At 57.4% G+C, this 13,626-nt stretch overlaps 1 protein-coding gene across 2 annotated transcripts in view; it reads right to left on the bottom strand.

The window, feature by feature from the left end:
* Positions 1 to 3,321: 3,321 nt before the first annotated feature.
* Positions 3,322 to 13,626, bottom strand: part of ASB2 (ankyrin repeat and SOCS box containing 2) — a 48,197-nt gene continuing 37,892 nt past the window's right edge. Inside the window, exons 8-10 of one of the 2 annotated variants that reach the window (XM_021099651.2) lie at positions 8,919 to 9,483; positions 7,298 to 7,451; positions 3,322 to 4,001 (exon numbers count right to left, since the gene is read on the bottom strand). In XM_021099651.2, the coding sequence (XP_020955310.2) occupies positions 3,865 to 4,001; positions 7,298 to 7,451; positions 8,919 to 9,483 (856 nt within the window). In that variant the 3' untranslated portion in view covers positions 3,322 to 3,864. Of the gene's footprint in view, positions 4,002 to 7,297; positions 8,209 to 8,918; positions 9,484 to 13,626 lie in introns of both variants that reach the window. The other variant, XR_014809336.1, reaches the window with a different exon arrangement.

Below are 13,626 nucleotides of genomic sequence, written 5' to 3' on the forward strand. Positions count from 1 at the left end.
AAGGGCCTCCCCCGCACACTGCACACTGGTCCGGGACCTGCTCTGCTGTGTGGGGCGCAGCTCCGTGGCTGAGCGCGTGCAGGCCTGGCCTGGGTGCCGAGCTGCTCATTTCATCAAATCGCGGTTCTCACGACTCAGGGGGAGACGGGGCCAGCCTTGTTGGGGACCACAGCGCCCAAATCAGCATCCGGATGTTGAGCAAGTTAATCCCCGTTCTGTGCCTCAGTTTCCTGATCTGCAAAGCAGGGATCCAGGTCAAGGGCAGCAAACGGATGCACGCATCACTACTGAATCCAAGGCAAGTACCATCTACTGGTCACAGACTCTCTCCTTTGGGGCCCAGATAGGGCCTCAGAATTCTTCCGAACACAAGGTCCCAGATTTAGCCCTGCTACCCTGCCTGTTTGGAGGGCAGCCACGGCAGAGCCGGGGCTTGCTCACTGGGAAGCTGGTGGCTTTCTGGTGGTTTATGTCTGATGATCTCAGCCACGGAGCTTCAGAGCAGGGAGGGTCGTTCTGAGCAACTGCCTGGCTCATGTGATGATCCTTAGCCGGGACCCCGCCTCCTTAAGAACCGCCAGGGAGCCTGGAGGAGGCATGTGCTCTCCTCTCCCCACATTCCTGCAAAAGCCCTTCTGGGCGCATCTGACGAGGCTCAGCCCCTCCACACTGGACAGCAGGGGGTTAAAAGCTCTAATCCCGGCCCTGCCACCTACTAGCTGTGTGACCTTGGCAAGTCACTTAACCTCTCTGTGCCAGGACATCCTTATCCGAAAAATGTGATTGAAAACAGACCTGCCACATGGGTAGCTGTGGGGAGGTAAGTGCCAGACACTTCACGACACAAGGGATGAAAAGCTGGACGAACCCAAAGCCACTTCTCCTAGTTATCTGGCTGTGTCCGGAGGTCCTTCCGCAATGACATTTCAGTGAAGTTTATAGATGACTAGAGAGCCCGTGGGAACAGGGGCCCGGACCATCCAACCACCCTCACCCTCTAGAGAAGAGCCCAGCTCTGGGAGGCATGATTTCTTGGGGTGCTGCCCAAGCGTACCACGCCTGGGCCCCCACCACCCCACTGGGGTTCAACCTTTCCCAGGGGACACCTGGCAGTGCCTTAATTCAAACTCTGGGAGCCTTGTCTGGAAGCAGATGTCTTTACTAGGGCGCAACTCAACAGAAGCGCCCAGCACCACGAGTGCCCATGTGGAAGCCAGTTGGGAAAAAACACAACTTGGAAAACTTCAGTTATTAAAAAAAAAAAAAAAAAAAAGCAGCCGCAGTAGCAGCAGCAGACCCCCCCCCCCCAACCCTCCAGAAATGAACTGTGTTGGTTCAACCTGAAACCCAGGAACTCACTTCCCACCCTCAGGCTCAGCCCAGCACTGGGTCAAACGTGCTCCTACTGGTGAAATGCAACCACTTTCAGGACCTTTGGTGTTTGGTTGATACTGTCTAGACACCTCTGAGGCTGAGATCCTGCCAGGCCAGGCGAGGGGGCACAGGAGGGCGCTGGGGGTAGCGAAGGGGTTGCTGCAGAGGGCGGTGGCTGTGAAGTCCTCTTGACAGCAGAGGTGGTCAAGAAAGGTAACCACTGGCACGGCCTGAGCACCGACCAGAGAACCCACCCCCGGCAGCGGTGGACCATTAACCTGTTAGCTGTCGGCTTAAATGGAGGTGGGGGCGGGGACCTGAGAAGGCCAAGGCTAAGCCAGGCCCTGAAGGGGAGGAGGGGCCCTGACCAGTGGCTGTGACCAACTGGTACGGACGTCCATCAATGGTCTAAGAACCCAATGGTGCCTCTGAGGCCTGGGGACCCCACATCCTACAGATACATGGTGGCGATGCTGAATGCAGGGGCTGAGCCTCCCTCCCCGCGCCTCCCACCTACCTCCGCAAGCCTCAGACCAGCGTCCCCATCCTGCCCAGTACCTGTGGCCACTGCCTGTTGGGACTCTCTAGGATATAAGGTGACCTGAGGATGCTATAGTCTACCTGACCCCAAATGCACCTATACATCTTTCTGCTCTGCCTGTCATTGAACTGCCACCCGCTCTGGTTCCCGGGTCAGGGTTTTCCCCTGACTATGTGCTCAGCCCTCCCCGGCCCCTTCCTCTGGGCCCCAGGGCTGAGCATCCCCAGTCAGGAGGAGGCGGGTTTCCTTCAGAAGTTCTGCAGCAAGACAGCCTGGGGCCCTGGAACCCCGAGGACTTGCTCTGTGTGTCCAGGAAAGCCCCCTCCCCTCTCTGGGCCTGTCTCCCCACCTGTACCTGGAGGGAGTAACCACAACTCAGCCAAGTCCCCTCTGACCTGTGGCTGGAAGATGCTACTCAGCGAACTTGTCCTCTTCGGGAGGACACTGGGACTTATGGTCCCATGGGAAGCCAGTGTGTCAGAGCCCCAAGGCCACCAGGGGCCACAGCCATGGGCATCCAAGGCCCCAGAGGAGCAAGCCAATGGCAGAGCCAGGTCTGGGACCATTGCTCCAACAACCCACCCAGCTGCTGGCTTTCCAAGGGCCGGAAACCACATCCGCTTAAACCTCTACCAGATCCTGGGGTGGGACTGAAGCAGGCTCTCAGCAAGGTCACCTGCTCAGTTGTCACCTGAGTGGCGCCGGGGTCGCCAGTGGCTTTAATCATGTTGGGGCAGACAGTGCCTCTGAGTCACTGTGGCTCCGTGGAAATAGGGAGGTGTCAGCGAGCAGGACTCGGACACAGAAAATGCGCTCTCTCTGTGCTGAGCCTGCACCCCATCAAATGGGCTGGCAGCTCCTGCTTGGCCCCCTTCAGAGCCACATGAGAATGAAGGACGCCACAGGGGGCACAGGGATTCCTCGCACGTGTGGTGCCTTTGCACCAGCTGACCACAGCCATGCCTCCAGCGCTGGCTCACAGTAGCCAGTGTGCCGATGCCTTCCCCCCCAGAAGCTCAGCTTTGCAGCAGAACAGGTGAGCAGGATGCGAAGATGTTGCCAGGGGACGCGGGTGTAAGACAAGCCCACGTGCCAGGAGACTTGTAGGCTCTGAGACCCTGTTTGGGATGAAGCTCTTGTTTCCATGGTGACTGAACCAGCAGAGAAAAAGCAACCTTGGCTGCTCTGAGCACAGGGCGGAAAGCTGCCCCCTCTCCTCCGACTGTCGGGTCTCTTCTGGTTAACAACCGACATGCTCTCTTGGGTCTTTCAGAAGCCAAAGCATCCCAAACAGGGGTCTGGGTGCCCTGTCCCAGCCCCTGCCCCACCCCCACTCCTGCCAGGCGCAGGGCTGAGGACCTGCGCCCCTGGAGGGGTCTGGTGAAAGGGACTTCACTGGGCAGGGCGCCATCTGTGCGACATTTATTGTACCTAAGGAAGCCCTCTGGGCTGAGGTCTCCCCACCCCACCCCCTTGGGCCACGGCTTTGGGGAGAAAGCTCAGAGTCAAGAGGAGAGTTTCACAGAGCAAAGAGGGAGGGACATGGGGGCCCTGCAGTGAGGTTGTCCAGGAAAGTTCTCCAGCCACAGCTCAGAGTTGGGGCCAGGGCTTCCTGGCTGGCTCTGCTCTCCCCAGACCACCCTAAGTTCTGCCCTGGCCCCGGGGCCCCGGCCCCAGGAATGCAGCTTTCTGCAATTCCCGATGGCAGAGACGCCCTGGGATCTCATTCATATGAGAATTAATGTGGGTTTTCTCCTCCTTGATACATCTGTCTTCCGCTCTGGGCAAAGCACTGGCCCAGAGACTGGTGAGGTCACAGCAGCAGCCCCAGCTGAGAGGGAGGCAGCCCCCGGCCTCATCTGTCACCAGGTGCCCTTAGCTTTGGGGACACCGCTGTCCTGAGACTCAGTGGAACCGTCGGAGGAGCCGCTCCTTCCCGCGTGGCCCGGTTACTGGGTGTTCTCGTACTTCAGGTATCTTATCAGCCTGCCTGGCAGTGGCAATGTGTCCAGGAGTTTTATACGGTATTTTCCAATGGCCTTTCGAACCTGCAGCCGGCAGAGGTGAGCCAGAGGTCTCGGAGGTTCTGGAAAAAGGAGAGAAAGAGAGGTGCCGGTGGGTTATCTGCACCTGTGACCCCTGGCTCGTGGGAGGTCCCCTGCCCATGTGGCTGACAAAGAGAGGGGGCGCCTGGACTCCTGCCGTGCTCCATAACCCCGGGCCCTGCCAACTGGAAAGATGTCAGCCCACATTCATCTACACAGCCCAGGGAAGTAGCAGGGTGGGTTCCAAACCCGCTTCACAGGGGAGGACTTGGCAAGGATCACACCTGGGACTAGAGCTGGCATTTCCCTTGTCTCACGCTCCTTCCTCTGTCAGCCCAGACTGGCCCCTCCCCACAGCCTTAGCAAATGCATCAGAGGGTTCCACCTCTGAAATGCCCCCAAGGGTGGTATTCAGCTCTGGGCTCCGGGTGGGACAGGGGATGGGGACTGGGCAGCTCCCCGCAGGTCCCAGAATCCCACCGGGCTGCCTCCTCCAGGATGCCCTCTGGGATGCCTCATACAGTGGGAGCTAAGAACAGAGCCTGAGGCATCTAGTAATGGCATAATTTATTTCAGCCCTGGAAACAGGTGGGTGTTTTGTTGAATCAAGAATGCCAAGCATTCGTTCAACAACCAGATGCTGACACCTTTGCTGTGCCATCTTGGACCAGAGATGCAGGGGCGCCCCACTCGGGGACTTTGGGGAAAGGTTTCCACACTAGATAGCGCTTCTAAGCAGGGTCTTGATGGGTGGGTAGGACTATGCCAGGTGAGGAAGGGAGTCAGGGGCATTCCAAACAGGGGAAGTGGCAGTGCCAAGCCAAGGCCACTGTCACCTCAGGAAGATGGCGCTGCAGAGAGGCCAGGCGGCTGCAGCCCTGCCTCACTACATGCCTCAGCACTGCATTTCTTTTCCTTTCTCTTCTTTTGTTGTCTTTTTAGGGGGGCACATGCAGCAGAGGGAGGTTCCCAGGCTGGGGGTCCAATCAGATCTACAGCCTCCAGCCTACGCCACAGCCATAGCGATGCAGGTACCAAGTCACATCTGTGATCTACACCACAGTTCACAGCAACGCCAGATCCTTAACCCACTGAGCGAGGCCAGGGATCGAACCCGCATCCTCATAGATGCTAGTTGGGTTTGTTAACTTCTTAGCCACGCCAAGAACTCCCCATCACTGCATTTCTGACACTTCGCTGCCCTCTGATCTCACTCAGGGCAGAATCTGTCCTCTGGGAAGCTCACCCTCTTCGGCAGCTGGGTGCAGACAGAACATGAGCGGAGGGTGGCAAAGGGCCACTGGTGGGCAGAGGGCGCTGGGTACCAGGGCCGTGCTGGCGTCCCGGCTGGCTTTGGAGTCTCTGGGATAATGACACTAACATCCCAGCATTAACCGAAGGAGGAAACAGGAAAGGGCTTTGCAGATGGAGGGTGGGCTTTAAAGTAACCAAAACACGTACAGGTGGAGAACTAGTTGTTCTTCCTGTTAACTGTTTATAGCACACTAACAGGTTCTGCATTCTTTTTTCCAGGGACGGTTTAGTTGTAAATTACCCTCCCCAGGCAGGGCCAGAAGGAGGGGACAGGGAGGGGTGGGGTTGACATCGAAGCATGGACCATTCTACCTTCTAGTGGCCTAGCATCACAGTGACAGCATCCGAAGATTCATTAATTCAATGACTGTTTCTTGAGCGTCTAGAGCTCCCGTGAGTGGGCAACTCAATGCCACCCTCCCTGTCACCAGCCCAGTAACTTTATCAAGGGCCTCAACTCAAGGGCTCCCAAGTTGGGCACATGGAAAATGCTACAGCAGGTTTGGGTTCACAGGGGAGGAATGTGGCAAGTCAGAGTCAGGGCACTGGGCTGTTTGGCACTTGGACGAGCAATGAGGCAGCCTTCCCACCTGCGGATGGCAGTGGCAGACCTGGGGATGGCAGCGGCAGTGATGGGACCATGATAAGCTTCTGCGGGTCAGCCTCTGTGATACATGATTGACTAGCATTTGACCAGGGATGGGACAGTGCCCCTCAGAGCCAAAGGAAGCCCTGGGGTCGCTAGAGCTCCTCAGACAGGCATCTCTGCCCAGGATCAGCTGCGGCGCCCAGCTCAACTGCAGACGCCTCACCTGCCCAGGTGAGCTCCATAATTCCTTAGAGGGATTCTTGGCCTGACTTAGCCAGGCTGCCCCTCCGACACTGCATGCAGCTGCATGTGGCCAAACCCCACCTCACTGTGCCAGGCACCGCCCCCCCCCCCCTCCTGCAAACACCCTGGGCTGGCAGAGCTGGGATGGAGCTGGGTGATGAGCCTGCCCAAACTGCTCTGTTCAGACAAAGATGCTGAGGCCCAGATGAAGGGTCCTGCTCACAGTCACCCAGCAAGCCCCTGGTTCCATAGCTCTGGGGGCCTGCCTCCTGGACCAGTGCTGCTCCAGGGGTGGCCTGTGAAGCCGCAGCACTGACTCTGCCTGGAAGCATGTGTGAAATGCAGACTCTTAGGCTCCGCCCAAATCTGCCAAGTTAGACGCTGCTTTTTTTCTTTTTATGACTACACTGGAAGCTCCCAGCCTAGGAGTCTAATTGGAGCTGCAGCTGCCAGCCTACCCCACAGCCATGGCAGCAACGGATCCAAGCCACATCTGTGACCTATGCCACACAGTGCAGTAATGCCGGATCCTTAAGCCACCGAGGCCAGGGATGGAACGCGCATCCTCACGGAGACGACGTCTGGTCCTTAACCCACTGAGCCACAATGGGAACTCCTAGACCCTGCATTTTATTTATTTTAGTTTTTAAGTTGGGGGCGCACCTGCGCCATGTGGAAGTTCTTGAGCCCAGGTCAAACCCACGCCACGGCAGTGACCCAAGCTGTAGACTCTGCATTTTAAACCAGATGCTCAGGTGCTGCCGAGGAACTGTGCAGTGTGAGATGCCCTAGCAGATCACCGCCTCCTCTCCCCACCACACGGCTTCCCAGCGGCCCACAAACCTGGGCACCCTCCTCGAAAGGTCCCGATACCCCTCAGGGAGCTGGAACTGTTTAAAACATCCTGGAAAGACTTAGCGAAAGGGAGGTCAGGGAGGGTCCACCCTAGGTTTGAATCCCAGCTCTGCCACTAACGAGCGGGGAGACATCTGCCCAAGTGACAGTCTGTCTGAGGGTTCGTCTCCCCAGTTACACAACAGGGAACCATCGTGACACCGTGTGTGACACACAGCACCGAGCCTGGCGTGAGAAAGGTGCTCATCAAAGGTCAGCCACATGTCACATGTCCGGCGTCGGAGCCCTGGGTCCGGCAGGGTGCCCTGCCCGCAGCAGCCGCAGCAGCAGCCCTACCTGCCTTCTCCTTGATGACAGCCCAGTCCTCGAAGCTGTCGATGTGCTCCTTCAGCCGCGAGCAGAGCTGCACGTTGCCCACGTAGTCCAGGAGGACGTCGATGATGGGCCCCGCCCAGCGGCTCACCTCCGGGGCAGACAGGATCTCGCAGAACTGGAAGAGAACAGCCCCAGCGCTGGGACCCCCTGGACCAAGGGTGCCGCCCCAGCAAGCTCCTCCCACAGCTGGGGACCTGGGAGGGGGAGGGCAGACCCCGCGCACGCTTGGGGTAGAATCCACGTCTCCAAGGCACACCCTTCTCTCCAAAACACAGGCTTCTGCTGCCAAAAGTGGGAGGTGGGCAACTGGGGCAGGGCACACCACCCTCCCTAAGCCTCAACCTTCTTGTCTGGAAAAGGGGCACATAAGGTGCCCCGTTAGCACAGCAGGGAGCACGTCAGTCACACAGAAAGCGGGCCTATCATACCAACTTCAAGGGGTTTTATGAGAATTAAGGTAATATAAACAGAAACTTCTTTGAACACAGTAGACGGCCCATGAATGATGGCCATCAGCCATTCTAAGTATCTCCAAGAGAGGGTGTTTTTGTTTGTTTTGTTTGTTTAGCTTTTTTAGGGCCGCATGAGCAGGCAGCCGGGCTACGCCACAGCCACAGCAACACCAGATCCAAGCCGTGTCTGCAACCTACACCACAGCTCACAGCAACGCTGGATCCTTAACCAGTGGGTTAACACTGAGTGAGGCCAAGGATTGAACCCACAATCCTCATGGATACTAGTCAGATTCGTTTTCGCTGTGCTTCATTGGGAACTTCCTAGAGAGGGTGTTTTAACTTTCTTTTCATTTTACATTCTGACTTTTTTTTTTTTGCATTTTAGGGCCGAACCTGCAGCATGTGGAGGTTCCCAGGCTAGGGGTCAAATTAGAGCTACAGCTGCCAGCCTATGCCCCAGCCACAGCAACGCAGAGTCCGAGCCGCATCTGAGACCTACACCACAGCTCGTGGCAACGCTGGATCCTTAATCCACTGGGCGAGGCTAGGGATCAAACCTGCAACCTCATGGTTCCTAGTGAGATTTGTCTCCACTGCACCACGAAGGGAACTCCCATAATCTGACTTTTTAGGTCATCACATGGACAGCCACTGTCCCTGAATCATTTACTTCCTGCATCTCATCTCACTTCATGCAAGCCTGCTCTCGCATGACTCCACTCCAATTCTGGTCATTCAACATCATATTCCAGGGGTAGGTTTGCTGGGGATGATGAACCCCTGAGTGTTGCACAGTTCCCCACTGATCCCCTGCAGCAGAACCCCCCCAACCCCCCCCTCCAAAAAACCCTGATTTGATTGTTCATGTGAACCACTGAGTCCTGCTGCCTCTAAAACCTGCAGGAACCACTAGGTTCCTCTGCCTTCAATGAGCGCCAAGTACCAGTTTACACTCCCTCCAAAGCGCATTAACCATTGCTCCACCCTGCTTCTAAACCCTATTAACCACCCTCTGCTGCTGCTTTCAAAGTGTAGTCCACACTGCCCGCGGAACGGGTGAGCCATGGGGCCACCCGCCTCCGGGGCGCTCTGGCCCTGGCTGCACTCCCCCAGGCGCGCCCACCTACCTGGACCACGCCGGGCGGCTTATCCGTGGCGGGCGTGTCATTGAACCTGTTGGAGGGCGGCGGGGGAGGCGGGTGCGGGCCGTTGCCGTATAGGCACGAGAAGCAGGGCTCGCCGTTGCAGCCGAGGTCCATGAGGAATTTGAGCAGCGACAGGCACTTCATGGCGAACATGATGGTGGCGGGGAAGGCGGTGGGGTGCGTGGTGATGTAGGCGTCGATGTTGGCGCCGTGGTCCAGCAGCAGCTGCATGGTGCGCAGGCAGCCGTGGCGGATGGCCACCAGTAGGGGGTTGATGACATCGCGGTTGGGGTCGGCGCCGGCGAGCAGCAGCAGCTCGGTGGCATACACGTTGTTGTTGACCACCGCGAAGTAGAGCGCGGAACTGCGCCGGTCCTCGTAGAGGCGCGCGCGCTCGGGTGCCAGCGGCGCGTTCACGTCGAAGCGCGCGTTCAACAGAGCCTCGAGCACCTCGTCGTTGTTGCGTTCGGCCGCCAGGTGCAGCGGGCTGATGCCGCTACGGCGCACGCGCGTGCGGCTGGTCACCGGCAGCAGCATCTGCACGATCCTGAGGGCGGGGCGGGCACGCGCGGGTCAAGGCGGGGCCAGCACGTTGGGGTGGGGCCTGCCGGCAGGGGGCGCTGGAGGGGGGCCAGGCTCCGCCACTCACAGCTACGGCGGCGGGGGGAGGCGCTGGCTCACCAGCAGGGGGCGCCGTGGAGACAGCCGTTCTCGCAGTTACCACTTGGGGGCAGAATGAGTGGGCTTTACACATACGGAAACGGACGCTCAGAGAACGTCTACCAACCACCTTCTCGAAAACACATAACTGGTGATGAGTGGAGCTGGGCTTCAAACCCAGATCCCTTAGTCTCCAAAGTCTGAGTCCTTAAAAACCTCAGCCAAACTGGACTGTGGTTTTAAGAGTCGCTTGCTGACTTGTTTCAGGCTAAAGAGTGTCAGCCATTCTCAGCTCACTTATCTGGGGGGACAGAGCAGAAGCCCCCCAACCTGCAGTGGAGCCACATGGCGAAGCTTGGAGCTGCCCCTGCCCCTGCCCTGCCCAGGGGAAGGGGAAGGGGAGGGGCAGAGACAGCCGTGTCCAAGGGCTCCCTATGTGCCAGGGGACCTCTGAGGACCTTACAAACACTGTTTGTTTTAATCTTTACGACAACCCAGAAAGTATGTCTCGTCATTCCCATTTTTTTTTCTGATAAAAGAATCAAATGCTCAGGGAAGTTAGGGAACTTGCCCAGGCCATACATCGGGAGAAAAAAACAAAAAAAACAAAAAAAAAAACGGATTTATACTCTCCTCTGACTCCAGGACTGAACCATCTTGCTGTCCTGGAGTCCTGGTGAAGCTACCAAGTCCTGCGGGACAGGAGGGAACAAATGTATCTGGACCCAACCACTCCTGCCCCAGGCCCCAGTCAGCCCTCAGTAACCACGAGGTCCCCTCCCCCGTCCTGTGAGTCTCAGTGCCTCCTGGCCCGAAGGCTGACACTAGCCCAGGCTCTCTGTCCTGTCTGGGAGGCGGAGACTGCAGATTCTCACCAGCCCTGACTCTGCTCTGTTCTCAGCTCTCAACCTGCATTCTCCCCACGGCCCTGTGAGGTAGATAATAGTGTTACCCTCATTTCCAGGTGAGGAAACAGAAGCCCAGAGAGGGCATGTGACTTGCCCAAGGATACACAGCCAGTAGTTGATGGAGCCAGGATTTGAACCCGGGTAGGCTGATTCCCCCGAGGGTGAGGGCCACACTCTACACCACTCCCCTACTTCTTGTGCAGCAGTCAGGTGACAGCGACGAGTCATGGGGTTTCGCATTCTTCACACGGTGTTCTCTTGGCTGCCCCACTTTGCCTTTCACTGGGGCCCTGTGGAGTGGCTTCTTTTTAACGGAGGGCGCTCAGAGAGAGGAAGTGACTAATCAAAGGCCAAAAACCAGTTCTGGGGCTTTGACCCCAGGACCCTTGACCCCTGTGTCTGCTTTCTGTCCCTAGACCCGGCCACCTGCCAAGCTGTTGCCACTGATGTGATTCCAGACCCTAATCCACTCAGTCCCTGCTGACAGGTGACCTCATGGCCCCGGGTGGGCTCCAGGGAGGTGGCCATGGCAGGGCAAATGGGTGCCACTAGGCCTGTTCCCACGCCTCTCTGCCTCTTGGCACTTGGGATTCTGGGGCTTCTGGCTTCCTGGAAATCTGATGCCAGGGACCTCCCGTTAGGATCTCAGTGGAAAGCATTATTATGGTTAGTGACGCTGTGTTTGCCTAAAATCGGCCTCCACAACCTCCAAAGGAAATTCACACACCCCGGGGGGGCTAATTGCCTCCTAATTTCTATTTGTGCAGCCCCAGGAGGCCTGACCTCGCTCTGGAGAGGTGTTGGTCAAAGGCAGGGCTGGGGCCTCACCCTGGACCGCAGCCATTGCCAACAAATGCTCCGTAACAGCCGTAACATATGCCCAAGCACGGGAAAAACAGCGAGAGTGACTGCCCCGGGGCCGCTGGCCAGATGGGCTGGTATCACTGGCAGGTCCCAGCTGGTCCCAGCAGTCCCCTGCCGAACCAAGGGAAGGAAAGTGGCAGAAATGTGGGAACGTGACTGGATGCTGCCAAGAGTCCCAGAGGCACTGTCTTCATAACGCGATAAAATCACCTAATTGCTATACGCGTCTGTAGCAGTGGGACAATGGCCAGGGCCTGGAGGAGCGTGTCCAGCCTTCCATTTTAAAGGGGGTGAAATGGAGACCTGGGTGTGGGGTGGGAAAGAGGGAGGTGGACTGGAGGTGGATGGCAAAGCTGGGGCAGAATGCCAGTGTCCAGGAGTTCCCTGGTGGCGCATGGGTTAAGGATCTGGTGGTGTCGCTGCAGCAGCTCGGGTCGCTGCTGTGGCGCAGGTCCAATCCCTGGCCTGGAAATGTCCACATGCCATGGGCACAATAAAAAAAAAAAAAAATGCTGGTGTCCAGAATATCCAAGGCCAAGTCTTTCCATGGTGCCCCAGTACTCCCAGCCCTGAATGCCGGTGGCCCCACTGAATGTCATCATTTCTCTCCCCAGCCCACTTGGTGGGATAGTGAGCAGGAGGGTCAGGGGAAGACCCCACAAGAGAGGCTGGGACCTTCCCACTTCTTCCACCGCAGGCCTGGGACCACGGGTGCTCAAAGTGCACCCTAAGGAGAGAACAAAGGTACCCCTTGCTTGGTAGAAGCTTTGGTGTCTGGGAGGCCCTGTCCCCCTCTGCTCCTTTCCCCAGCAGGGGCTGCACCCACCAGCTCAGGCTCTGAGAGCAGAGCAGAGCAGACCCAGCTTAGGGCTGTTCCAAGGATGCCCAGAGCAGCAGCTCAACCTTGGACCCCAGTCCCAGGGCCCCTGCCTCATTCCTAGGACCCACCAGTAACTGAATCCCATCCTCCCTGTCCCAGGCCATCCTTGCTCCGGGTCCTGGGTCCCCACCCCAGACTTCAGTCTCCCAAAGGCTGCTACCCTGCCTGGCTGCCTGTTTCTGGCTCTGGTGTCCCGACCCCCAGCCCAGCGGCTGGGACTAGGGAAGAGAGCTTTGAGCCAAAACAGGCTGTCCTTAGCAGCGTGGGGTCCCACATGGACCAGGGTTACACCACCAGCTCTGCGTCTCAGGGCTGGGCCATCTCAGGCAAGTCACTGAACCTCTCTGAATCACACCTATACCAGAGGGGCAATGAATCACAGCAATGGTGATGCCACTGGTGATAGCTACCCTTTACTGAGCCCCTGTCCATTGTCGTGAGTGTTCACCCTCCTAAATTATAATTACCGTAATACCGCTGAGCGCTCGCTATCGGCCAGGTGCTGTTCAAAATGCTTTACACATTTACCTCATTTAATCCTGGAAATGATCCCATCAGCAAGTACTTCATCTCATGTTCCCTCCATAATAAGCCGGCAAAGTGGGATCACCATGCCCAGGTTGCAAGACACAGTTTGATACCGCCTTTCAGTGAGGCTGCTTCTGAAGACAGAGTGAATCTTGCATGTTCAGCTGCTTAGCATGGAGCTGGCCCTCCCTACACGGTGCTGTTGGAGCCTTAACAGCCTCAATGATTGCATCTCCCTGACCCTGCTGCACCAAACACCGAGGTTTTTTGGCTCCTCAGGTCACTTTGTCAGCATTCAGTGCAAATTTCACTGTGGACTTGACTGTCCAAAGGGAACCAGCCCCACAAATGGCCTTGCTCCCAATACCAGGGGCAGTACTATGTCTGTGTGTGTGTGTGTGTGTGTGTGTGTGTGTGTGTGCGCGCGCCTGTGTGTTTTGGGGGTGAGGGGATTACCTCATTTTTTTCAGCCAGTAAAGGGCACTGACATCCTTCTGGGGGAACTTCCCCTGGGGCCAGAATAGGTGAGCAGTTCCTCCCTAAAGGGGGAAGAACAGGCCCCAGCGGCTGGCAGCTCTGTGCATGAAGAAGGGAGCCTGGGGCGTCCTGGGCCCCGAGAGGGAAATCAGAGCTTGCTGACGATGCAAACTGCTTGCTCTCAATCCCTGCACCCCTCAGAATTCCTGAGGGAACCCTGACATGCAGATTCCTCGGCTCTGCCATCAGGCTCTGATTCAGCAGGTCTGGGGAGGAGCCCAGGAGTCTGAGGTGGGGGAGCCTCGCATCCCGCCTTGAGGGATTTTCCTGCAAACTTTCCTCATTTTCCTCCAGCAACGGCCAATGCGAAACC

This window comes from Sus scrofa, chromosome 7 (genome assembly GCF_054392235.1).
Source record: "Sus scrofa isolate SSC_HxYL_T2T_F1_AM1 chromosome 7, Sscrofa_HxYL_maternal_Yorkshire_Landrace_v2.0, whole genome shotgun sequence".
In the NCBI taxonomy this organism is placed as follows: domain Eukaryota; kingdom Metazoa; phylum Chordata; class Mammalia; order Artiodactyla; family Suidae; genus Sus; species Sus scrofa.